This window comes from Colius striatus, chromosome 11 (assembly GCF_028858725.1).
Source record: "Colius striatus isolate bColStr4 chromosome 11, bColStr4.1.hap1, whole genome shotgun sequence".
Taxonomy (NCBI): domain Eukaryota; kingdom Metazoa; phylum Chordata; class Aves; order Coliiformes; family Coliidae; genus Colius; species Colius striatus.
The window spans coordinates 19,345,977-19,372,136 of NC_084769.1; the positions used below are offsets into that span (position 1 = coordinate 19,345,977).

Consider the following 26,160-nt stretch of genomic DNA (forward strand, 5'->3'; position numbering starts at 1 on the left):
ACATGTATTAGTGTAACATTTGCTAACATATAATAACAAAAGTGGATGTAAACACCAAGTTTAAAACTTCAAAATTCCTGTTATCATTTCACCTGAAAACGACATAACTTGCCATGTTATCACTGTATTCTCCCAGAGATGTTATCATTGCATTCTCCCAGCCTTTGCATGCTGAATAGCCTATTTATTCTGACAAAGAAAAACATTTTTTGAGGAAGTGAGTCATATGTGTGTAGAGATGTTTGCTGGAAAGGCCTGGAATTCCATGGTTCTGGTCAGTATACCACTGGAAAAGAAAGAAAAAAAAGCTGTAAACCCCCTATGTTAAGTTTTTAAATTCTGCAATAGTTAAACAACACAGGAATGTTGTTTTATTACCATATGGAAAAAAGTGGATGCCTCAAGAAAACAGAGGCACTTGCTAATCTTGTTTCTTTTCATTAGTTTCCAGTATTTTTGTATTTTTGATGAAAAAAGTTGCTAAACATTTTGTAGTCTAGGAGTAAGCTTACTGCTCACTATTGACAAGTCAGTTTTATTAAGTCAGGCAAAAAATCTTTGAGATGATGCTCTTGACCTGCCACGTGGCCCTGAGGTCACAGTCTTGCTTAGGAATACTGGGCTCTAAGCAACAATCCAGCTACAATGCTGTGTTAATTTTGTTCAAACCAACCTGCATTACAGCAGAGCCCTGTACATTAGGAATGGTGGACTGCAAATAAAATGCACATACGACTCAGGCTAACTCTTAGAAATAACTGACATTCCTCCGTAGCTGAACTACTTGAGGAATAACCTGGGTTTGTGAAATATCAGTGAAGGAGGTGACAAATGTGGTATACACATAAGGAGCCTACAAATCCCAAATACTGGGAGATCCCTGTGTGCCACTTTTTGCAGAGTTCATGGCCCTGGGAAAATGGACTCAGGTAGAAGGCTGGTACATTTGATAGCAGGCACTTTGGTCATCAGCCCCGAGAAAAAAGGTTCAGAAGCAGAAGTTAGCATGTAGTTCAGAACTACTTTCCCCTGTTCATCCCTTATTTCGATCCTCTAACCTTTTGCCCATGTGTTTCTCTCTTTTCCTGCACCTGCTACCCCAAGCAAGTTTTGTGGAGAACTTGGGTTTTTTTTCTAATCCTGGAAACCTCATACCCTTTTTGCTTGTTTCACCTCATGCCTGTGGCAGGCATTTCCAGTTCAAGATAGAACCCGTTGGAACCAGCGATGCTTTTGGCTGCAGAAGCCAGCTCCTTCCTCTTCATCTCTTTTACTAGCTATTGGCAATTTTAATAAGGAGGCTTGATTCTCATTCTTCTCCTTGTCTCATTTTAAAAGCCTCTAAGTTATTCTTGACAACACAGAGATCCTGTTAACATCCGAAGGGCAAGAAGAAAAAAAAAAAGAGCAGGCAAATCCTTTGAGGAAGAAATTGTTTATGAAGAATAACAAATGCACTAGCAACTGCCAGAGTTTGAAGCACATTCAGCTGAACTGGGTTCTTAAAATCCTTGCCAAACGTCACACAAGTGTATTGATAAAACTATAAATCACTGTTCAAAGTGAAAAATAGTCAGTAGTTTACCATTGCCTGGAAGTCCACCTGTGCGTTAACCAGAGCTTTTGCAATTTGTGCTGAGTTCTGAAAATGCACATTATCTGAAAAAGAAAAAAAAAGCGATTGGCTGTTGAAATGTGTAAATACCACAAGGCATAAAGTTATAGTGCATTAAGTTGTGTCCACTAATTACCAAGTGATTCAGTTGACATTACTAGGAGTGAGTAAGCATCTTATACTATGTCATATGGAAATCTACCAAAGATCTAAGTACTGACCCTAATCAAAGGCATAGAAAGATGCTTAATGTTTTTCAAACAAAGTCATTCTGGGTCTGTATTTGTACTGCCATTTGCAAACCTCACCATCTGCTGTTCCATGGATGAGAAGATACTCCACGTTTTGGAAATTCTTTGCTCTTGCCATCACAGTTGAATTCTGTTGAGAGGAAAAATGAACAGTTCAGCAGCTTCAGTTTAAACTACTCAGTCACAAGAGCTGAAAGGCTTTCATTACCTAGTAGGACAAAATCAAACAGTTGTACTGCAATAATAATGACAGAAGTGACTTCAATATCAACCTGAGATTATAATAGAAGCCCTATATTTTTAGTGCCTTTTCTAAGGGACAGTTCACAAAAAGCTACGTGTCATTCCCTGAACACTATAATTCCTGGCTATCCAAAGACCTCTGGGCAGTTTGGCATAGAACATTTCTGTTCTTTGAGTTAGGATGGAGAATAGGTACTGAGAACTTCTTTAATAGAAATCTTTCCCCAAATTTCTTTGGGCATTAATTTAGGCCTGTCTGTATCCAGAGTTGGGATGTGTGCTGCTAAAGGAAGCTACAGACTTCCTATAAATGTGAAAAGAAAAAAGACAACCTGTTACGGGTAGAGGAAGCTGTTCTGAGCATTTGATAAGCTTATAATGTTATTACCAAAGAGCTAAATTTGCATGAAGCAGTTTGCATAGCACAGCTAAGACTACCAACTAAAACATTACCATCATCAACATTTTAACCTCTTTCACGTAAGTCCTTTCCTAAGTGAATGGTTTTCACTGGCAGAACTGTCTGACTTGTCCAGGTGAGAAAATGAGGATACTTCAATTTAGCATATTGTGTGATTCATGTTTAAGACAGATCAACAGGGAAAGAGAATTCTTACCTTGTAATGTTCAAGGTTATCAGACTCTACAGGAAGACCCATAAATCGTTCTGTGTAGATAGATGCTGTGATATTAAAGAAGAAAAAAACATATAAAGAATGTACAGATATTTTTGTACCTCCAGGGACACGTAGCAAATTCAATTGCTATATGCTCTGCTTATTTTCCTCATAATACACCCAATTTTAGGATATATTTTAGAAAAATAAACTATGAAGATCAATTACTAAATGTCCTCCTAAATGTCCTTGCAGAAACAGGGTTAGATACACATCTGTGGAACCAACAGGGTTTGTGGTTAAAGGTAATTAACTGACGCTGCTGTGTGATATTGGGTTGAACTCCAGAAGTCAGTTGAATGAGACAATGAGCCAATAAAGGTGCATGGTGCAAAGATGACAGAGGCTATTTTTGACACATTAACAAGAAAAGCTGAACACAACTCCAGTCTGGGATGTGCATGTATATATACAATAAATGTGGATTATTTTTTTCTTTTTCCTGTTGAATGGATATACACAGTCATTAGGGGGAACACAAAACTGAACACTGAAGAAGTGGTGCAATTGCTGTTCAGGTCCCTGTTCAATTCCTTTTTCTAACTACAACAAAGACTGTTAACAGATTTGACAAAACAAATGTGAATAACTGAACAGTATCTATCACCAAGAAATCAGTAGGAACAGCTATCTTTGAGCTGCCTGGCTATTTGTAATGTAACTAAGAGCTGTTATGAAAATTTGTGGAAAACTGACACAGCAGCTGTCACTACCAGAATATTACTTTCTTTATGACCTTGCCTTGAAAGAGTAACTTACACATATTGAGCAGTCAAGCTGCAGTATTACAAGAATTTTATTTATTTAATGGAGTCAGGGCTTTCTGACAGAGAAGAGCTGGCATCTTTCCCTCCCACAAGAGAGGTGATGGCCATTGTAACCAGTAAGGAACTGGGATTGCCTATCTTGTTGTCCAGTTTGGTACATTGCATAAGAATAATTGTGTTGAAAAGTAGAAGTGAGAATCCTCCCAGGAATGATAAATGACTTTATGTTTCCATGGTTTATTATGTATCCTTTACATATGTTACAACTGAGTGCTAAAGATGTGCACTGTGTCTCCCAGATCACTCAAGTAAAGTTCCTGAAGATAATTCATAATAAACTGAGTACCAAAAAAATCTAAGTAGCCTATCTTTTATCAAAATCCTTATCAGTCAATGAAAACAGAAAATGTGCAATATCTGTTGTCAACACAGTGTCAAACAACCATATTGGGCTGAAGTTTTCAATAAAATAGACTCTCTGCATGGCTGGCATTTCTGCAGTATTCCGAGCCAAATTTTCTACTCTCTTCTACCAGTGTAGCTACAACAAGTCCACATAGGTCAGTAGAATTGCATTATAATGACTAAGTAGAAGATTTGGCTTGTCAATTACTGAGGAAGAAAAAGGAGATAAATTGCAATATTTAATAAAACAGCCAGAAATCTTATGCTTTTAACTATGCATTGTCCCTGAATGCAATTTTCTATGGCATCTTCTAACTGTTCAGATGCTATTAACTCCGACACAAAATGGATGTGAGTGGAAGGATTGCAAAAATTACGATCTAGACTCTGTGCATCTAAAAGGGAGTGCGACAGAAATCAGAAGCTCTAGGAGCCAGTGCATGCCCTGTGACATACTGATACTACTTAGAGACTCAAATGTGTAGCATCCTGTGGTTTTCCCCTAACATATTTCACCCTAATCTTAACATCATCTGTTTGCCAAAACTTATGACTCACAACTTCTTTCTATTTGTTTCCTTCCTTCCTTAGTGAAGGTACATTTGTCTGTTTGGATTTTACAGTGTGTTTTTAGCAAGATTCTTTAACTCCTTCCTGAAAAATCAGCTAAGGGAAAGATTGCAATGGTGCAGGTGTAATCTGCTTAAACTTAATTCAATTTTTACTACTTGGACAAATGTTTGTAACTCTTGTTTCATTTAAAGACTTTTGCAAAAATACTTCTTTATTCCTGCATTCTGGAAACAATTTTACTATTATGAGTGAAAATGTCTTAAAAAAGTCTTGATGCCAGTGAAAACAAGAATACTATGCTTCCCGTGTCATACAAATGTTGTCTCCTTTGTTTGCAAAACACCATAAATACAAGGAATGTCTGTGCTAGCAGTCAGGGAAGGAATCTTTCCCATTTAACCAAAAAATCTTCTCATAACCAAGACTTCTTAGCAAACGACCATATGCTAAGTAAATGTGTTCAAAGTGCTACATTTTGCTCACTGAAACCGTGCATGCCATGATTCCTTTTTACACTAAGATTCCTTTACACCATGCCAAAAGATTAACAGGTCTCTAAGTATGTAAGTATGTGCCTGCTTTATTCCCATAGTAAGGGCTTGGGACTACACTCCTGGAGCTGTTTCGTCTGAACAGTTTGGAGCCCAAGTTAATAAGCATAAATAAAAATATGTCTCATAACACAACGCAGAAGGTGTGGCTGAATAGCATCTAAAGGGAAAAAATATTTAATGATATCAGACAAAACTGAGTCTCTTTTGTGCTGCTTTTGGGAAATAACTTTGCAATCATCAGAGATACTGATTCCAGAGATCATCTGCAGTGTCTGAAGTGCACTGGCAGAAAAATTATTTCATCTGTTTCTGAATTCAGTGGTACTGTTTTAACTGGGTTTTTAAGAAGATTGCTCCCGAGTATGGCAGTTTATCAAGAGGGCTTTACACACTTACTGTTACAGATTTGCATATGGAATTGTCTTCTTCTATATGACAAAGTCTGTTCCAAACTGCAAGCTTCAGTCAGTTATTTTCAGCAAGGAAAACATTAACCTTAAGGTCTTCAGAGTTTTATGTCTAGGTAATTGCAATGTCTTAAAGTTTCATATTGCCAATCTCCTGCAATGATGTAATTTAGAAAGTAAAATACTATATCTTGCTTTCCAAGTCAGTATTTATGACAAGTTTCCATACCGTAATATTCCCAGCTGGAAACAGGAGCCACAGCCATTCCACATTTAAATACTCCACTGCCAGATCCAAGTGCTAAAGAAGTTACGTACCCACCGTAGGACTAGGGAAAATCACAGTTAAAAATTATTGGTGAATTGTCATTTTTTTTTCTGAATCAAACCCATAAAAATGAATTCCAAAGTAAGTATTTTGTGCCGAATGCATGGAAGACAAAGTAAAAAAAAGCTTTTATTTTTATTTTTTAATTTATTTATTTCAAATGGATCTGATGTGACTTCCTTTGAGAATTTGGACAATTTTTTTGAATCACTTCTTTTTTTTCCTACTTCATCTATGCTCATCACAGAATACTGTCCTTATTACCACTTAGAAGCACAGAATGTAAGTTAGTAGAGCACTTCAAGGTAAGACAGTGCGACTTCTGTCTCAAAACAAGGCTAACTTTAGCTTTAAATGAGGTTGATCAGAGTCACATTCACAGTACACATCCTTTCAATATATTTCATCACAGATCACTGCTGTCATAAAATTATTTTTCCTAAAACTTAAATAAAACTTACCTTGTGGTAATTTGTGTTCACTGCCTCTCATTCTTTCAGTGTGCACCTCCAAGAAGAGTTATAGGTTTTGCCCTCCCTTAAAAAACTAGCTAGCTTTTGCTACTGCTTGGCATATTGAACCAATCTCTTCATCAGTACTAACAGGCTCAGCTACTTGAGAACAATTCCTCTGCATTGCCTGCCACCGTTTCTGTTATTTTCTGGCCTGATTTGTCAAACTGTGACCCAGTAAGGATGAATAAGTTCATAGCTGGAAGTTAGGTAAAGTAGTAAGTAAGCCTGCATATCAGAGGAGATCTGTGCAAATCCAGGGCTAATTGCCGAGACAGGAAAATACTGCAAATAAAGAGCATTTAGTTTGTGGAACTGGGGGTGGAAAATACTTGTATGAGGCCTTTGGCAAATAAAGGGTTATTGTTTACTTTGGAATGGAGGGAGAAATAAAAATATGGAGTGTGTCATGAAGAATTCTGAAGACTATCAGTCTCATCAGTAGCATATAAAAGACTAAGGGAATTAAGCAAAAATTTTACTTTTTTTTTTTTTCCTACAAAAGTTAGTTCCTCCCTCCTCTTGGCCTTCCAGCTTGACATGACAGTGAGGGATATGCTAGTGGAAACAAGAATTCATACCTTTTTTTTTTCCCAGCATACATGATTGGCTTGTTTGATCTATTAAAAAATCAGTCCATGAGGCTAAAAAGTGAAGGATAAGGCTCAGGCAGCTAAGTCTATGCACTGTAATGGGCAGAGAGATAAGAGTTCGAAACCTGAATTGTTTTGGTGGTTATTTAAGAGCTTTTGCCCTTCACAAGATTTTGATGAGCCTGAAAGTACAATGAGCTGCCCAGTTCATGCATACCTGCCAAGCTGCAGGCTATAAATAAGGAAACACCTTTCAGCTCCTTTCAAAAGTTATGGACCAGGAAATGGTATCACAAGTAGAAAAAAATGGAAAAAAAGTTTGTCACTTTTGGCAATAGTGCTGTTTTGTAGCATATCCACTACTGGGATGCAATGCTTTAGATGTGTGAAATCTCTTAAATGGTTCTGGAAACACTGTGGTGAAACAAGACATGATGTGATTAAAAAAAATAAAATATTTTCATATGGCCTTAACTTAATGCCACTTTAGAATTACTGACTTGTAAATGACTACACCACTTAATTTCACCATATGGTACCCCATTTTATTCTAGTGTTATAGCAGTGTCTGACTAAAGTAATTTAAATATTAGTTGTTAGTTTCACAGAAAGATTTAGCAACCCTGCTTATGTGCTATCTAAGACCAGGCAACTTCTATAGTTACAGTTTAACTGAATCTTACAAGATTCATCCTCGAGTGTGTTTCTGAGCAAACCTCTTAAAATGAAACTGAGACAATGAAAACAAACAAACAAAAACCAGTAAAAAAAATCAACAAAACAAACAGTGACAGATAGAAGAATTCTCCTGACAATGTCAGGCACTTAAAGAGAATGAAATAAAAGATCTTCCTGAATGATAATCAGAAAAAAAATGAACATGTACAAAGAGGAAAATATTGGAAAAGGTTAATGAGTGACTAACATGCCAGTTTACTCTCTGAGGTTTTTTAGTTAGTGCTGTTACTACTGGCTAACTGATACAGGTTTACTCAGAGAAGTAGTAAGTAAGAGTAGCTAAAGTAGCTCTGGCTTCCAACTTCCTTTGCCATTCCTTACAGCACTATCCCTAATCCATGAGACCCTCATGTGTTGCTTATCTCCAGCATAGTACTATTCTGTTATGCTAAAGCTGATGAAGCTGGGTGGGAGGCAGGGCTCCAGTTCTGTCTATGCACTCTTCATCCATCCATTCATGGTGAACACTAGAAACTGTGATGACCCATGAATGACATCTTAAAAATCTCAGTAAAGGGAGTGTGTGGCATTTGTGCTGACACTAAAGTTTGTTTTGGCTCTCCCATAACGCCATGAATAGGTCTGCATCTCATTTTGATTAATTGTCCTGCTTTGAAGCTGACAGCATATGAAAAAGAACTCCAACAATTCTAATAATTCATTTTTCTCCTATTAGAATGCAATGCTATCCTAAAATTTGTACTTGAGGTACACTATCTCTCAGTGTCCAAAGGTAGTGGATTTTAATGATAAAGACTTGCAATACATCTGTCTATAAAAGGTTCTGAGAGTACTGCAAAGCAATGTACATGAAAAAAAATCAAAGATGAAAAATAGACTGGTTGATTATCTGGAATGACTCCTATAATGTCCAATTTTTCCACTTCTTGGTGAAGCTGTCGATGCTGTACACTCCTCAGACCCACATTTATCCATACTATTTAAAAGCCAGCCAAGTGCACAGTGATTCAGAATGATGCAAGGGTCACATTTCTGATGAAAGATATTCATAGGACTTGCCTTATTTTAACCACAATTAAACAATTGAACAATGCTTGAATTTTTACACCATGCCAGTAAGTCTGTAATTTAAAAATAAAGCAAATTAAAACATCTCAATTTTGTTTATTTTCAAGTCCAAACAATGTATTAGACATAAGCTTTTCAAAATCCCTTATTTTGCTGCCAAAGATCCCTTTCTGGGGGCTTGCACTGTTATGATTGTGTGTATATAGGCACCAACAGGAACTACTCCCTTTGGCATCACCATGGAACACTGGCAGAAGAATCTTTATATAGATTTATGACAGAGTAAGGATGAATTAAAAGTTACACAGCAGGATTTTTTAAAGATAGACACAAAAAACTCCATCACTTACCCAGCCCCATATTGCTATTCGTTTCTCATCGATAAAACCCATTTCTATAAATTTCCTGTGGAAAAAAAAATCACAGGAATAAATTCATTAGTACAAAAGATTGTTAATACCGTAAGAAGTTAGCAAAAAAAACCCAAACTCCTTTTTCTTTCATTTTTTCTCTCTATGCCCCCATTTGAGAAAACTGACAATCAGCATAGCATGTCTGATTTCTTCAAAGTATGAGTTTTTCAATTACTAGATATTTCACAGGAAAAGGAAGAATTTTTATTGAAAGAATAAAAAAATGCTGAAATTAATACTTTCTTTATAGTAATTTTTATTCAGTGGATGAGGACTCCACCCAACTTTTTTCTTGGCAAAAAAAGTTCTTTTTTTTTATATTTAGAATCCACATGGCTATTTAGTGCAGACTAGATTAAATATCATAAATTATGCTCATACTGTACATGTACATCTATATCTGTGTATATACACATGTACAGACATTTACTTACACATATCCAGAGAAAAACATCCAAAAAGTGTAATCCTACAAATAAACACATTTCATCTGCCAGAGCTCTGCCTTCTGCCTTCTATCCCACAGTCTATTGACCGTGGGATAATTTTCATCGTTTTAATGCCGAAGGCGCTGGATTACCATTAACATTCAGACCTTATCCTGCAAGATATTCAAAGTACTAATCCTACAATGAACTGATATTCTGATTTCTCGAGAGGGACAGTACCAGCCTCTGAGACTAGGGATTCCCTGGAGCAATAAGCTTTTTTTTTCTATGTGCCTGAAAAGTGAGGAGCACATACCGCTAGTATAATAAAAAATAATAATGAAAGAAAATCTGCTAATTCTTCAAGTAGGTAATAATTTGCACTGAATGAAAGGTGTCCCTTGCTTACCCACTCAATGGTCAACAGGTCAAAGAGAATCATAAATATTAGGTCCCCTACAAAAATCTTGTGTCAGAGTCTGAAATCTCTATTTCCAGAGCTGTGTTAGCAACAGCAAAGAAAAGAAGAACGATCCCAAAGGTTCAAGAATGGCAGATAAACAAAATAGGTTCAAATACATTGCAGGACACATATTAGCCTTATTTTACTAGGACAAACATGAGTGACTGACAATACTCAAAATGTGGGATACTATCTGGATAGGATAAAGTTAGAAAAGCCAAAAAATGATTCAGCTTTGTTATACTGATGTCTTAACCCCTGGGGATCCTCCTACAGTAAAAGCCTCTCCAAAACCTTCCCACTATAGCATAGGATGCTCTCTAAAAATCATGCATCTTAAACTGTGTGTTAGATCAGGAAGATGGAATGCAATACATTTAACTGAATAAAAATGTAGTTTAGGTGCTGACAGAAAACTGGAAAGTGTGAAGTCTGAGGTCATTTCTTCACAGCCTGTCTCAGCAGATTTTGCAACTGCAGAATCAGTTTCGGTTCCCTCCATCTCTGACATTTTATATTGGAGTGACGATTCAGGGGAACAAAAAAGCATTCTCTGTCTTGTGATACTTAAAGTACACTGTTGCTGCTAAAACTTTCAAGAAAGAAAAGAAAATAAGAAATTAATAAAAAACCTTGTCATGATATTTCATGTATGCTGAAATACATGCATATATGTTGTTTCATCATAAAAAAGGATAATGGTGTGTTCATATCATTGAGGAGGAAATCAATTATCACGAAGAAGAAAGAGAAAGGAACACATACCCTCCTCACACATATCTTGTAAATACATGCAGTGTTCTCAAACAAGTAGAGAGAGCTGTGGAAACTGGGAGTGCTACATCTGATCTCTAGCTTCGCTACTCAGTCAGGTCTATTACAGAGGGTAAGAGTGTATTTACAACTGCACCTGGCAATCTATACATGCTTTGATGGGTCAAATTCCAGACCAAATCTAGACTAAATTCTTTATTTCTGCCTTGCACTCATGCCTGTGGTTTTCAAACTAATACTTCTTTAAATGCTCCCTTTAGCAGTGTTACTGAATTTATAAGCTTAACAGGCAGCCTTTCTTTACAAAACCTCAGCTTTCACTCCCTCTCCAAACTCCTGCTTAAGGAATTATTTGCCTACAAAACACTTTAAATGCTTTGATGAAAAGGAAGAATTGCAGAGGGACAACTACTATAAAGGGTCTCAGATTCTTTCATGACTATCCTAAAACAGCACAGAAGGCAAGTTTATGACTAACTGACCTCTGAAAGGCCTATGTCAGGACCCAGTTTCCTTACAAACTTCACATTTCCCCTTTAGCTAATCACTGTTGTACAGCACTGTAGATCTTTGGGTAATTGCTAAGCTTTCTGCTACAATGAACACTTCAGAATAACAGATAATACATTGGTTCCACTCACCACTGACGTTTGTATTTCCTTAAGCCTAGGATTGAAGCCCCAGATGATGCTCTTATAAAACAGAAGTGATGAGGTCCAAATGTGGACTTAATAGTATATGGACTTAACATACCACAAAAATCCCTCACTGACATCAAGTAAAATGAGTAATTTTATTTCTACAAGTCTTCTTACTTCCTGGGGACTTCAGCTTTCCAGAAGAAGGGCTGAGAAGTATTTAGTATTTTTTCACATTAATTCTTGTAAGTATGTAAATATAACAATTATACAGGGAGATACTTTACTTACTTCACTGCTGAGATTTGATCCTCAACTTCATAGACTCCTAATCTTCGATATACTGCATGCAAAATCTTGTCACCTTGATAAGCTGTCCCTCTGCCATCGACTAGAGCAACAATAATTCCCTCTTTGCTTGCAAGATAGGTTATCCAGCTAATGCTAAATGTTTCCTTTACATTTTGACTGCAAGGTCCTCCGTACCTGAGGATGAAAGTTCACACATTTTCAACTCATATTTATAAATTTATAAATTATTATAGGATACTGGACTATAACTTATTACATTGTCCTTCTTACATTTTCACTGCAAGTACTTTGCTATATGGCTGTGGTTCAGTACTCAAACAGTTCAACAGCCATTTTCATGTATTTGCAAGATTTTGCTATCTAAACACCATTTTAATTCTTTGAGTCAAGGGGTGTAGTTTATCCTAAGGGGAATATTTAGAAGAGTTATGTCTCAAAAGACTCAATTCTTTCCTCTCTCCAAATTTGTTAGGTTTAACAGCCCTTTTTGGTGCTTTTCTGCCTTACTGCATCTATTTTCCACAGTCAGTCAGAAATGCCAAAGAAAATGGGAGGAAAAAGCCATACAGCTCCTTACACTTTTTGGCCGACCAAAGACCTTTGCTTCAGTAGGGAGTATCATGTGCTATTGGAACTGTGGGCAGAATACATCCCACACAGCTGAGCAATTCAGAGACACTCCTCATGAGAATGGCCTAATGCAAATTACACATTTGACCTTAAGGGCACCACTGACTTAATCTTCTATTCTAAATTTAATTCAAACATACTTAGCATTCTTGGGCCTTTGGATTATCACTGGTTAATAAAAAATGATGTAAGGTTTATTACACCCATTCAGCTTTCCTTTCTGCCTCTCCTTTTTTTTTTTTTTTCTTTTTGAACCACTGCAATTTTTGTTGCCTTTCCTGCCTGCAGTAAATGAAATTAATGTCAAATTCTCTTTATAAAGAATTTTTGATCAAAGAAGCCAGTTCACGTGGGTTTTTTTCCCTTAAAAAAATCAAGCAGGCTCTTGTATTTTTCATATTAGCAAAGCTGAAATCAATAATTTCAGACTGTTTCACGGTAAACAGAGGCAGCAACAGAGCTAAGAACTCACATATTTTTATCCTTTTTCTTTCTCTGAGGATCTAATCCATGCCATACTAAGATTAACATTAAAAACCTCACTGGTTTCCATTGGGTTGAGTTTCCATTCTAGAAATACATAAAAAACCCACCAGAACAAACCACACAGAACTGAGGGGTTTTGCTTTTGCTTTGTAAAATGTTGTGCGTGTCCTTGGTTTTGTTAAATTATATTTTCTGACAAAGCAACTATGTTCAAAGAAAGGAAGTGTTACATACACCTGAATAAGCAGAGGGTACTTCTTGGATCTATCAAATTGTGGGGGTAGAAGCATTTTGTACCACAAAGCTAGAAAAGACACATTGAAATTATATTGTTAATATTTAAAATGATTCTTCCAAGCACAATCCAGAGTGTGGTGTAATAATATATGAAAATAAATCAGCACAAACCACACAATACATGAACTGTGAATCACAGTAGTGATGCAAGCAACTATTTACATTGAGCTGCTGAAGAACAACTTAAAAGAAATAAAGTGCCAAATATTATTTCAATGAGGCTATGCATTAAATTATTATTTCACATAATGCATGGCTCTTCATTTTCCAGGTGACTAGAAAAACACAACTAGGAATATACCTGTTGTAAAGATAATCAGAAATCCGTTTTGGAACCTTTACACTGATTCACTACCATGGAATAATGTTTATAAAATCGATAGTGAGAACAACTCAGCCTGCAAGTCAACATAATATGTAACACATGAACCGTACTTTACACGTCACATTTTATTACCACCATACTATAATGTTTTTACATGATATTTAAAAATTTTATCAACAGTATTAAAGAATTTAAACAGAAATTGCATTGTGAAGCAGAGATGTATTTTGACTGTCATTCTACTGAGAGATACCTTGAGGCACAGACAATTTGATTGTCAAACTGGGCAAAACTAGGCCCAATCTGATAGGCTAACAGATTTATTCTACAGAAAAATGATACTTACTATGACAAAATGAGGGCAAACTTTTAAAATGGTAGGAATAAAATGCTTAATAAAGATGGATAATTCTTACTTATACCATCCACTTCAAGTTTATTAATTTCTTCTTTTGGCAGTTTGATCGTTTGCAAAGCAGACTGCAATTCCCAATTGTCTTCCAATACTCTGAGCTCTAAGTAAAAGAAATGTCTGAATTATTAACCAATTTATTGTTAATTCCTCTTCATTAATTGATATTCCTTTATTTAGTGTTGTTAGAACAGAAAGGAAATATGTGAATTTTACAAGCGGAGTAATGAAATCAACTCAGATACTTTTAATTGGGCTTGAGTACATAGTTAAATAAAAGCAAGGCACTGGTATTATAGTGCACAAATATTCATTCGATTTTTATAGGATGTACATTTTGCAATGCAAATCATTTCATATGTTGCCTTCTTTGTCCTGCAGAGCCTTTATCCCAGTTTCGTAATATGATGGGAGCTGGAAATGCGAAATTCATTCCATCATACAAAATACAGTCCTGTATCTCCTCTCTTCCTTGCCACAGTAAGATCAGTTTAATCTCTGAGACCTTTGGGCAGTGTATTTAAGCACACAGATGTTTGGGAATATCTTGTTTCTGGGCTAATTCAGGAAATTTCATAAAGGGTTGTGGCAAACCCTTGCTTAACCATTGTATGGTATATATCTACATAAAGATACTAGAACTACTGCATAACTGTCCTTAGTAATATATTACTGCACACTTAACTAATCTATTTTGTTGTTTTGCATTTCTTTTTTTTTTTTTTTAAACCAAAAGTATTTAAAACATCTGTTTTACTTGCTTTAGACCCAATTTAATCTTTAAATTTGCAAATATTTTTGAGTGGTTAAAAACTAAGATCTACCAACTTGTGTTGGAGTCAAAACAAGCTTACACTACAATTCACTGACTTCTACATGAATCATCACTGAGTAATTATTCACAATATTGTGGCATTTGTATTCCTCATATTTTTGTGTGTCTGGTCAGACAACACCCAGTTAATAATGGGTTATCAATACAGGCTGAACGATAAGGATTCTGGCATTACAACTACCAGAATGTTTCCACTGATTACTGGGGAAGGAAGGGGGAATGCCAAATCACTGAAGTTTTTTAAGGGACCATGCTAGTTTTCATACTGTTTCAGAATTGAGGGCTTTAAGCTGGAGAAGAATTTTTAGGGAAACACAAGAGGTAGAGAGAAAACTGCCTCTTGTGAGAAAACTCTGCTCTGCAGAGCAGTTAATATTTTCATGCTTAGCAAATTCCTGCTTGGCCTGTTTACAAACAGTCCTCACTTACAGGCTATTGAAAGAATGAAGACTGATTATTTCTTGCTGTTTTTTCTATTTTGCATTGGTAATTACACCTTTTCTGAAGTAGTTATTTAAACTGATCATCTGAAAGAGCTTCTGCACTTCCCTGACATTTCTACTGATAACTGAAGAGCAAGTCACTGATCCAAATTCTAATTAGTACAGTACAATAGCTCAAACTGCAAACTTTAAATAGTAAAGTGTTGCATTTTGTACAAGGTAGGTTTGCTTCCTGAAAAGAACCTGATAAAATCTTGTGTTCATCCAAATGTGAAAAGGAATAGTTTGGAAATTACAAGAATCTTTTTCTGGAAAGATAGACTCCATATTCAGTAGACAGTTGTCAATATGCATTGCATCTATAGTGTGTAAATGGGAAAAACATGAGGATGTTATAAAAATGCTGGACTCAGGAATGAAAATAAAGACATCAGTGTGTTAATTGATATTCGGGTTTTACGGACTAATTAACAAATCTAGAAAGACAATAGATATTTTAGTAACAAACAGGCTTCTTGATCACAATCATTGTATTAGAGTATATGCATAGTGAAGATCAATGAGGAAAACAATTACTTGAGAATTGGCAGGATATTTACAGTACCTCTGTCACCGTAGTTCTCAAAAAGAGTGGAAATGGGAATCCCAGGACCTGTCATAAGAACGATAAGAAGGCAGTTTATAGTTTGTAGCTAGAACTTGGTGATGGAGTGTGTACTATATTTGCATTAGTAACTGTCAGGTTTTAAAAAGCTGATACACAAATCTGAATCTTCTTTGCTGTATAATTTACTAACTGCTTCTATACAAAATACATAAGGTACTGCACATGCATAGACTTGTATGTATACAACATAATTAAAGTAACTTTAAATCTACTAACAAACTCTTCCTCCCTAGAGATGAAGTGAAATCTAGTTAATACCCGAGATGTGATTACATAAGGCGAATGCAGAATTAACAACGTGAAGCATTCTTCTGAGAATGTCACATCATATTTGTGAAGGTGAGTGGGTTTCATATGGTGATGACCTTACTGACTATTTTGTGCAAGAATGATTGAAAGGTGGTATTATTTGCTAGATTTGCTTCTGTGCTCAACGGAAGTTCTGAGGAACTCTTCAGTTGATCAGTCTGTGCAGAATCAGAAAAAAAGTAAACTGTACAAAATACACAAAAGAAAAATCTTGGCTATTTTTCTTTCCTTTTTTAGATTATGACTTCACTGATCTTTGATTGCAGCAATGAATGAAACCTCAGATCACTGAAATCTCCTAACTTGTTTCATGAGAGCTAAGACTTCGTTTAATACTTTGATGTTACAAGTGGTCTCAATGATCACACAACTTGAGGAATTTAATTTTTCTTAGTTCAGTTATTAAAAACATTTGCAGGTAGTAAATATCCAACATTCTGTGGCTGGCACGGCGTTCACACAGTTTCAATTGGGAAACACACTGTAGTCATTTCTCATAGCTAACTGATCACAGGAATTGGGTATCAGTGTGTTTCTAAATCCTGCTCTTACTACTGCATGAAAAAGCATGACTTTGATGAGGTAGATCTTGTTTTGTACCATGAAGAACTTTCACTTTAAAAAAAAAAATTCTAAAAATTGCAAGATTTTTGTTGAAAAAGTAACAAAATGTAGAGTGAAAATATTTGTATTTTCTGAAACATCTTTCCAAGGTTTTTGGACATGAAAGCTTCTTTCTGGAAACCTCTTCTAGTTATTGTGAAACTTCTGACTCATGTAGATATTGTTTGAGATAATCAGTATTATCTACACTGATAAATTTGAAAGAACAATTGATTATGTTTGGTCCCATGCTATACATACCATAACAGATCAAGGCATAATACTTAGAATGTTCACTGAACCTTGCTGTATAATACTGGCATCTCTCTTTCCTCAAATTGCAAGTAATGCATTGTTTTCTCACAGGTTTACTTCCAATATTGATTCTAGGAAAAATAAAATAAAACCATAATTATTTTGCCACAACTAACTTCACATGTGTCTGCATCACATTCTAGACTGTAGACACTGTACTTTCAGAACAGTTCAATTTTTTTAGATGCTATTTCTCCTCAGTTCTCAGATATAGTATGATGTCAAGATTTAAAGGAGCTTATGAAATTATGCTTTAAACATCGTAAACCTGAATTATTTTATTGGCAAAAGCAGAACTATCTTCTATTGATCTAGAATCATTAAGATAACGTTGATAACGCTTACTTGTAAATATTTCTTCTTCCTGGATAGCCTTCAAATTCATTGCTGGAATAGAAACTGTAAATTCATTTACATGTTAATAAATAATCCATAAAGTGATGACCTATGAACTAGTATCAAGATGAAAATCTATCTTGAAAGTTAAGACTTTTTGAGATTTCTGCATGTGATGGAAGTGTAAATTACACTTATAATTCTTTCATCTTATTAAACCTTTGCTCAAACTCTGATTAGATGACAAATAAGCCATATAAATAGGAGTTCAGTCTTAATTCTTTTGAGCTAATAACTCCAATTATGTAAGCTGTGTCTATCTGTAAGCTAAATGAGTGGCCATAAAAAGACAAGTAACTGTATGAGGGTTAAATGAATTAATTGAGTTTAAATGTTTTTAGCGTAAGTCTCTGTAAGGTGAATGATTGTAAATAAATGGGAAAATGAGGGCAATTTGCAAAGAATTGCCCACAAGTAAGTCAAGTTTGCAAACATGTGCAGTGTATTTGCATATAAATTTCTTGTAGATGCATTCAGATACAAACCAAATGATACTTAGTTACAATTTGATGAGTTAACAAGTAGCGTTCAAATGATACAGTGTTGCTTCTGCTGTCAACACTCACAAGCCATTCTTCATGATACTTACATTGCATCATTTGTTACTCTGAAAATGTATATTGCCTCCCATTCTCCACTTGTAATTTGGATTGCATTCTCCTGTGAAGCAATGCATATAACTTAATGAATATTGCAGAATTATTTTAGGAACATACAATAGATCATTATAGAACACTTTTATTGACTTACCACAGAATCATTGATGTAATGAATATGCTTATAACCATTTTTGTCACTAAAAATTTTGTAGTATGAACTGCTGTCTGATGTAAAATATGGTGTAGAAACAAAGAACTAAAACAATGGAAGAAAAACAGGAGATGAGAGATAAGTAAGGCTGTCCAAGCTGTTTAGCAGATTACAGTACACATACTAAAAGCAGCAAGACTAATCAGTTCAAAGGAAACAAAGTAAAATGCACAAGTGTTTACCTGTGATATTTAATCTCTCAGTCAATGCACACTACAATTTCTAACCTGTCATGTCAGATTTCTTAAACTGATATTATAGCTACCTCAAAAGTTTGAATATTCTGAATGAACCTTCTTTAGTTATTAGAAATAGGTAGAGGTGATTTTTAAAAAATAAGATTCTGATTAAAGCTATTATTCATTAATTGTGTCAGACAGAAAATCCTGTGGACCTCAGAGTCTAACTGACTCACTGAGCAAAACCAGCATTAAGTAAATCTGAAGTTTTCCCTCTTAATTTGTCAGTCAAGGATGAGTTGCTGCAACTGTGAGTTTCATTTTCACCAAACATTCTTGATTGAGTATGACTTTTGTATGATAATAACCCAAGCTTAATTAGAATCTGTGACCATAAGCTAAATTGTTCTGGAGGCTGCTTCTAATATTCCTAATGCTTGAAATCCCATAAAGGCTAAAACAGGGATTTATGCATGTATGCAATTTATTTAGCTCTAATAAAATCCTGTCATCGCAACCTCAAGAGAAGTAGCAAAAAAAATATAAAGGAACAATTAAAATAACTAATCTTTATAAATGTGTAATCATAACTTCAAATAAAAAATATCTGTCAAAGGACAGTGTACTGAAAATTGAAACTCAGTTAATTCCACTGCAAGACACGCAGGCACAGTGTGAGGCTCTCCATATTTTATTCTGGTAACTTCAACTGCTTGAGGAGTAAACATAAGCAATAATACAAATTCACTGTTAGAATATGAGACTGCACATACTGATTTCATGCTCTTACAATGTTCTTGCAAGTTTATTTTTACTTTGAGTTCCCAAAGACACTTGTTATGTCTCTTCCAGGATTAAAGGTTACCAGCTAGAGAAAATTTCCTTTGCTTAGGTGCAACTGTGAAGAAGCATCAACTGCCATTGTGTAGAGTATTTTACCTTGAAAGTTTCTTCCTAGATGAAGATTGAACTTGGCACTGAAATTGTGTTCTGGATGGGCTGGTTTTAGTCTCAAAATACAATGGTATAACTGATCTCTCTTGTCCTAATGATATCAGAGGAATTCTCCATCTACTCTTTGCCTTTAGAATGCTTCTAAGAATTACATTGCAGTATCAATCTACCTCATTTAATGACTTCCCTCACTTAAGTATAGTGTCTAATCAGTTGGTCTAAGATTTGTAAAAGGAGATAGAAAAAGGGTTTTTAAACTCAGAAAGCAGGTAGCCAGATACTACACTTAGCACATTAAACGTGTCAATCCTACAGTGCAACAGGTTATGCAGCAGTATTGTATGACTCAGAATGGTGTTTCATGCTTCAAAAACACTGCTGTGAAGATGCAGAAAGCTGTAACTTTTCATTAAATCAAAAGAGAGTATAACAAGAAAACCTACTCTGCCCGCCCATCCTGTTTGACTCTCTTCTATGTGCTGTTGATTCTGAAAAACAAAATCAAATGTACAGTTTTTAAGAAGTTGGAGAATGAGTGTGGAGAGTCAAAATCTTCAAATGAAAAATCTGTATCTGCCTGTAAGAGAATTTTAGAATATTTGTTATGAAGATTCAGAGACTTGAAGGTTGTTTGAGGTAAACTATCATTACTGTTTTAATACCATTATGATAGTTAAAATATTATTTCAACACCTGTTATCAAAGCTAATTAAAATATAAAGCAATTTTTTTACTCTTATGACACATTATGATTTCCACTAAAAGTAAGAATTAACAACTACTTAATCTCATCAATTTTTCAGTGAAAGAACAAGTTCATAATTCAAGAATAAAAATACAAAAAAAAAAAATCTGTGTTAGATTCTCAGCTGGTTCATTTGATATCTTTCATTTCAGAGCTATGATGTTGATTCACAACAGTGGAAAATGTGATGGCTAGGTACATCTTTTAAATATAAACCTTAAAAACACAACCCAAATACTTTACCTAAGTAAAGTACATAGATATCAAGGGTCTCTATCTTTGGTGCTCAGCTTGGAGACATTAAAGGGCCTGATTTTTAACACTTGTAAAACGTCTCATGAATAACGTATTTAGAAAGAGGAATTAAGGATTGGCAAAGATGATGCAGGCAGCAAAAATCACCCAGATCATCATATCCTGAGACTATGAATATGTTTAGTAGTCTTAACTCTTTGTAACGTTCTTAAAGCTGATTTTAAAAGATGTACACTGAGCATAAATGGATCAGTATAAAGATGCTAAAGGTGCTTTTACATTTATGCTTTACTTATAAAGTTTCTACTGCATTTCCAATACTTTCAGAAGACTTTTCACTCGAGAATGTAATATCTCACTTGTTGGATTGAGCAAATGATTTAGTATTTAACAATTCCACATTCAATGTATTTCTTCTTTCATCTTGCAAGATATTCTTTATAGTGTTCATTTAATACAGTATTTCTTCACAGTCTGAAATAAATTCAACAAATTTGCTTTCTAAAGAGTACAGTTTGTATTTGTTATCCTCAGTGTAATCTCAATAGCATTAAGAATTGCGCTTTCTCAGTCCCTGCAAAGAGACTTCTTTGAGCGAAAGGTGCAGGTACTTTCCCCTTAAAACAGTGTTCAGTACTTTGCAAGGGATTCACTGAGCTATTTGCTCAGAAGAAGGATTTGATTTCAAGATAAGAAAAATGGGATGTGTTATTTTATATCTGCATACAAAAGTTATTTTCCTCTCTTTAAATCAAGGCTCAGAACTTCATGACATAAGGATATATTTAACTTCTCTTATATGAGTAGTTCCATTGACTGCTACGGGATTTTTCTGTACTAAAGTATTTAAAGAATTTAACTAAAGAATTGGCATCTTTATAGGAAATCCCAAGTTCACAGACAGTAGCTTTTACTCACATGAATAGTTCCACTAAAGTCATATTGGTTTCTATTTCACATGAACAAGACTTGAACACATGAATGTTTTCGATGAATCAACACATTAAGAACATCTTGTAGGTTATATTATGTCATTATTTTCAAGTACATAAAGCCTAGCACATTCATTGTACATTAGAGTCTTGATTTAATCTGAAATCAACAAGCAAACTATTTTTGCCAATGGAAACATACAGAGATACACTTTCTAACGGCAAATAGAGCTAATGCAGCACTCCCATCTGTTCACACTCCTTCAATTGGCCATTTGTGCAAACTTTAATGTGATAAAAGCATTGTATCACTGTATAAATATAGAATTGTAGAAACGTCAGTAGTGACTCCATAAATAAGGTTTCATGGAGAAATGCAATTAACCAAGGATCATGAACACAGTCCTGCAAGATGTTAATATGTCTGGTCTGGTTCCAGCAAAGCAATTAAGTACAAGCTTAATTTTAAACACATAAATTTTCTACTGAAATAAATAACATTGCTTACATGCTTAAAGTTAAGCTTGTGTTAAACTACTTTGGTGGACCATGGTAGAATCCTAGAACACTTCAGGTTTTTTGTTTTTTTTTTTTTTTCTGCCGTAAAAATTATATTTTTCCTAATAAATTGAGATAACTCTCTGTGGAAGATTACTTTCATGATAATGTTTTTTAAAGAACAGGACCTTAACTTCCTTTAAAATTTGCAACCACTGTTATATCAAAGAGAAATCATTTTTTTCAGCTTGAAAAGTCTGTGTCAATAAATACTGTATAAACACTGTATAACACCTTTATAAACATTTTTGCCTTTTATTTCCCAATAGTTCAAAGTTTCAGTCTACTGCTAGTTTTTATAGGTGTTCTGCACCATAAACTCTATAACTAAGAAACGCAAATAGCATCAATAGTAAAAGACAGTAAATAAAGCTTCTATGCTAGAGGTACTGAAATTCAGGGTAAACCTTTTCATCAGGATCTATATGAATTTATTAGTGTCTACAGTCTGCAGGCTTTACAAAGTCTTTTAAAGATTTTTTTTTCAGAAAGGCATCTGTATGTGAGATCTGTAACTACTTACATATAGGGATAGATAGCTAAGCCCATCTTATGCTTGACAGAGCATGATTTTTCCCTCCAAACTGTCTTGATGATAGAATTACATATCTATGCAAAAGACAGAGCTACTCTTGTGATTAATCTGAAGTTCTCTTTTCAGATCTATAAAAGGGAATCTTTCTCAAAACTTGCCTGATTTGATAAGACAAAAGAATTTCTCCCTCATGAAAACCTGCCTTACCTTTAATCTGTATATTCTTTCAAATATTTTAACTTTAATCATAAAGGACGTTACTTTTTTTTGATTTAGTATGAAATTTCAATGTAGTGTAATAAAATTGTCTCTAGAAAACCTCAAGATCCTATTTGATTACAGTTTTGAAGATGAGGAAGCAAGAAAGAACTAAAGAACAGTAATGAAATCTGCTCAGAAACACTTATTATTTTTGTTGCTTTGAGTGTTATTTAAGACTCACTAAAAAATATTTTTGTGATTTTATTTCTTACTGGATAAATTGAATTTTTATCACTCCTCTCCCAGTAATTAAAATATTGAAAAAGGTATCACTAGTAGCTAAAAGATGAATGTGATCAAAGACTTGAAAAGACAATTGTGTCAGGGACACAATTATTTCCTAAAAGAATTCAGGATTAAATACACTTCTGCAAGTAAGTCAGAGCAACCTGTGCATGACAAGCAGGTATTAAAATAGCAGTGCAGATGGGATTAGCAAATCTAATTTCAGCAATATTAAATTCATATTTCCAATTTTATTACCTCTGGACATTCCCAGGTATTTGAATTTTCTTTGAAGTCACAAATAGCTAAGACTGAATAATTCTGGATTCTCTTTAGCCATTGAACACAGATTCGATTGTCTGTTACCCAAGTAAGCCATGTAAAATAGTGGTCACTAAAAATAAAAGAAAAAAAGAAAATGAAATGTGATTATTAAGTAATGGGAATATAGAAGCATTGTTACAGATTTTATCTCACATATTGCTCCGTGGAAGACAACTGCAAAGCTCCCACTGTCTTAGGCACTTTTTTTTTTTACCCTTTGTAACAACATATACATACAAACAGAATCAAAATACGTTCCTAGTTAGCTTCTGATCCATCTAGGAGATAAATAAGGCACTCCACTGTTAGAAACAGAAAAGAGCTCGGAGGTTCAAGTATCTAAAACAATTAGACAAAAAAACCCTTCTTTTAAATAAAGGGAAGATGTATTTTGCTGATGAGAGCACAATACCTGGATGCTATGACTGCAGGAACTGGAACCTCCTTAGGACCCAATACTTGAGCATGGATAGTGTCTACAATGAATACTTTAACAGTAGGATTTTTAGCCCCAGCCTTCAAAGAAAATGTATGAGGTTAGTCTTATCAGCCTCTGAACAATTCAGATCAAGGAAAACGACAACACTTTTTACATGAGAGGAGGTATGTTCCAAAATACATATTCAGTTTATAATAGGGCAAATGTGGTTTTATAAGATCTCAGACTGACACTACAGCAGTAGTATGTTACTTAACTTTGCATAATTTCATATCTAAAGAAGAAAATCTTTTAAACAGTCAAATTTAATACCTTTCTGTACAGAAAACATGTTTGATGGGAACGAGTGTTCTCTTTGTGATGTGAATCTTTGCATCACACTCTACACTTACTTTGGCATAAAACTACAACTATTGTCACATGATTGCAAGAGCTATCTGGCATCCCAGCTGTGAAATAAGATGGTTTAGCTTAAACTGATTACATGCTTGCTTACTAATTGCATACATTATTAGTTTTTTAATTCTTCTCCATGTGTAGTCTGAACCATCCAACTTTACTGTAGAAATTTAGCCTAGCTAACAGGTGAGTAACTTCTTAAGATACATTAAGATGATCACTTGCAAATCATACAAACATGACAGAAGTCAGGAGAGCTCTCTAATACTTGCTAAAGAAATGTCAACTCAAAACCTTCTTGCCTTAGATCTGGCACTTGAAAGCAGTTAAAAACCAAAACCCTTTGAGATCAAAAAGCACTGTGAAGTATGCAAATAAACAGAAGCTGTCATAGTCTGTACTTTTCAAAATAAAAATTGTCTCATAATTCATATACTATAATGAAAAAAACCAACTGCATAGTTGTTTTACCACAGTAAGTAAACGGAATTGAAAAATGAAAGGCTTGATCATGCAAGCATGCAATTTTGCACATGCTTTTTACTTATATAAGTATTTTTGTTTATTTCACTGATACTATTAAATATCTACAGTTTTGAATGTACCTATAGCTTTTGAGAACTTGGTCTAAGTTAATTTTCTTTCATTAATTTTGGCCATGATAGATTTAAACACTATAATACAACAGGCACAGTTAACTTTATCATTGCCATAATTCATTTATCAAGAGAAAGTAAGACAAAATAATCAAAAAATATACCTTTGGATATGGAATAATTATTTTTCTAGGATATTGGTCCTCACCAAAATATGAATATTCAATAACTGGTATGTCAGAATCATTAAATTGTACGTATGCTAAATATTTTCCACTTGGAGACCACCATAGTGCATATTTTGTTCCTAGCATTTCCTCTGTGGAAAAAAAAAATCATAATAGTTTATCATTGTAATCCATATATCTATGTTCTAATCTATTTTAGCATTCTACACGTAGCAACCTAGAGACAGAAAGACAGTAATCCTAAATAAAAAGCACCAAACATATTGCAAGATGTCTCAGTTCTGAAAGGAGTCAAGAACTCTCAAAACAGACACACTTGGGTTTTTCCTGTGTGCATGTGTTTGTTTTTTTTTTTCTTTTTTTTGATTCACCAAAGTGTCAAATTTTCACCTAAATTAACATTTCCATTAAAGCTTAATTCCCAGCTACTGCCTGTGCAGCAGACGGAAACCCAATTTGAAAAGTTCTGATATAGCTTCAGCAACAAAAGACTCAGGATTTTGGTTACACAGTATAAATATAACATGCAGCCATTGTATGAAAATAAAATATGGAAATGAACTTAGGACTCTAAAAGTAGTGCACTAGCACAGATATTTTAGAATGCATTGTAAGAAACAGATAATCTAAACAAAGCATTTAACATGTTAGTGGATGCCGTTCAAGATTTACTTACCTTCATAGACCCAATCAGGGATCCCATTAAAAATTTCATTCTGTTTTCCATCACTAGTTATTTGAATTGGTGCCTCTCCTGGACTTTGTTTCAAATAGATATTATTGTTATATACATAAACCTAAAGACAGGACAGTATTTCTTATCAGTATAGGCACCAATAACAGCAGTTAAAGTAAGATCTTCATCAGTCAATCTTCTTGCATTATACCAATTAGAAGACATAATGAACACAAAACATGGTGAATGGAAATGCTACACTAAAAGCCCATGCAAATTTTGTAAGAGTAGGTACACCAGCAAATTATACATAACAGGCTGAACTCTATGTTCAGCTATGTCAGAATAAATCCTGAACAACTTATTTGAGTTTAATAAACTTCAGAAGACTCTGTGGCTAGCTTTAGCATGGAAAATCATGAAAAAATATATTTGAAAATCATTCAAATTACTGTGCTTTTAAGAGACTCTCAGACAAAATGTTTTTTAAACTTTTTCTTCTGGTTCTAACAAAAGTAGAGGATAAAACAAATATACAATTTCTAAAAAGACAATAATTGGACTTTTCTAAACTTGTCAAAAGACCTATGTGATGTAAGACAACAGAAAAAATGGTTTTACTCTGTCTAGACTGGTTTCTGGCTTT

At 34.6% G+C, this 26,160-nt stretch overlaps 1 protein-coding gene across 2 annotated transcripts in view; it reads right to left on the minus strand.

Annotated features, from left to right (window-relative positions):
• FAP (fibroblast activation protein alpha) overlaps positions 1–26,160 on the minus strand; it is a 39,765-nt gene continuing 13,605 nt past the window's right edge. For both annotated transcript variants that reach the window (XM_062004755.1, XM_062004754.1), the window contains 19 exons: positions 25,515–25,635; positions 24,815–24,969; positions 23,629–23,732; positions 23,151–23,286; positions 19,825–19,869; positions 18,189–18,293; positions 18,028–18,098; positions 17,388–17,441; positions 16,989–17,113; positions 15,753–15,800; positions 13,875–13,973; positions 13,071–13,140; positions 11,700–11,894; positions 9,043–9,097; positions 5,722–5,821; positions 2,727–2,791; positions 1,924–1,996; positions 1,586–1,659; positions 1–286 (listed from right to left, as the gene is read on the minus strand). In XM_062004755.1, coding sequence (XP_061860739.1) covers positions 185–286; positions 1,586–1,659; positions 1,924–1,996; positions 2,727–2,791; positions 5,722–5,821; positions 9,043–9,097; positions 11,700–11,894; positions 13,071–13,140; positions 13,875–13,973; positions 15,753–15,800; positions 16,989–17,113; positions 17,388–17,441; positions 18,028–18,098; positions 18,189–18,293; positions 19,825–19,869; positions 23,151–23,286; positions 23,629–23,732; positions 24,815–24,969; positions 25,515–25,635 — 1,797 coding nt within the window. In that variant the 3' untranslated portion in view covers positions 1–184. The remainder of the gene's footprint in view (positions 287–1,585; positions 1,660–1,923; positions 1,997–2,726; positions 2,792–5,721; positions 5,822–9,042; positions 9,098–11,699; positions 11,895–13,070; positions 13,141–13,874; positions 13,974–15,752; positions 15,801–16,988; positions 17,114–17,387; positions 17,442–18,027; positions 18,099–18,188; positions 18,294–19,824; positions 19,870–23,150; positions 23,287–23,628; positions 23,733–24,814; positions 24,970–25,514; positions 25,636–26,160) is intronic.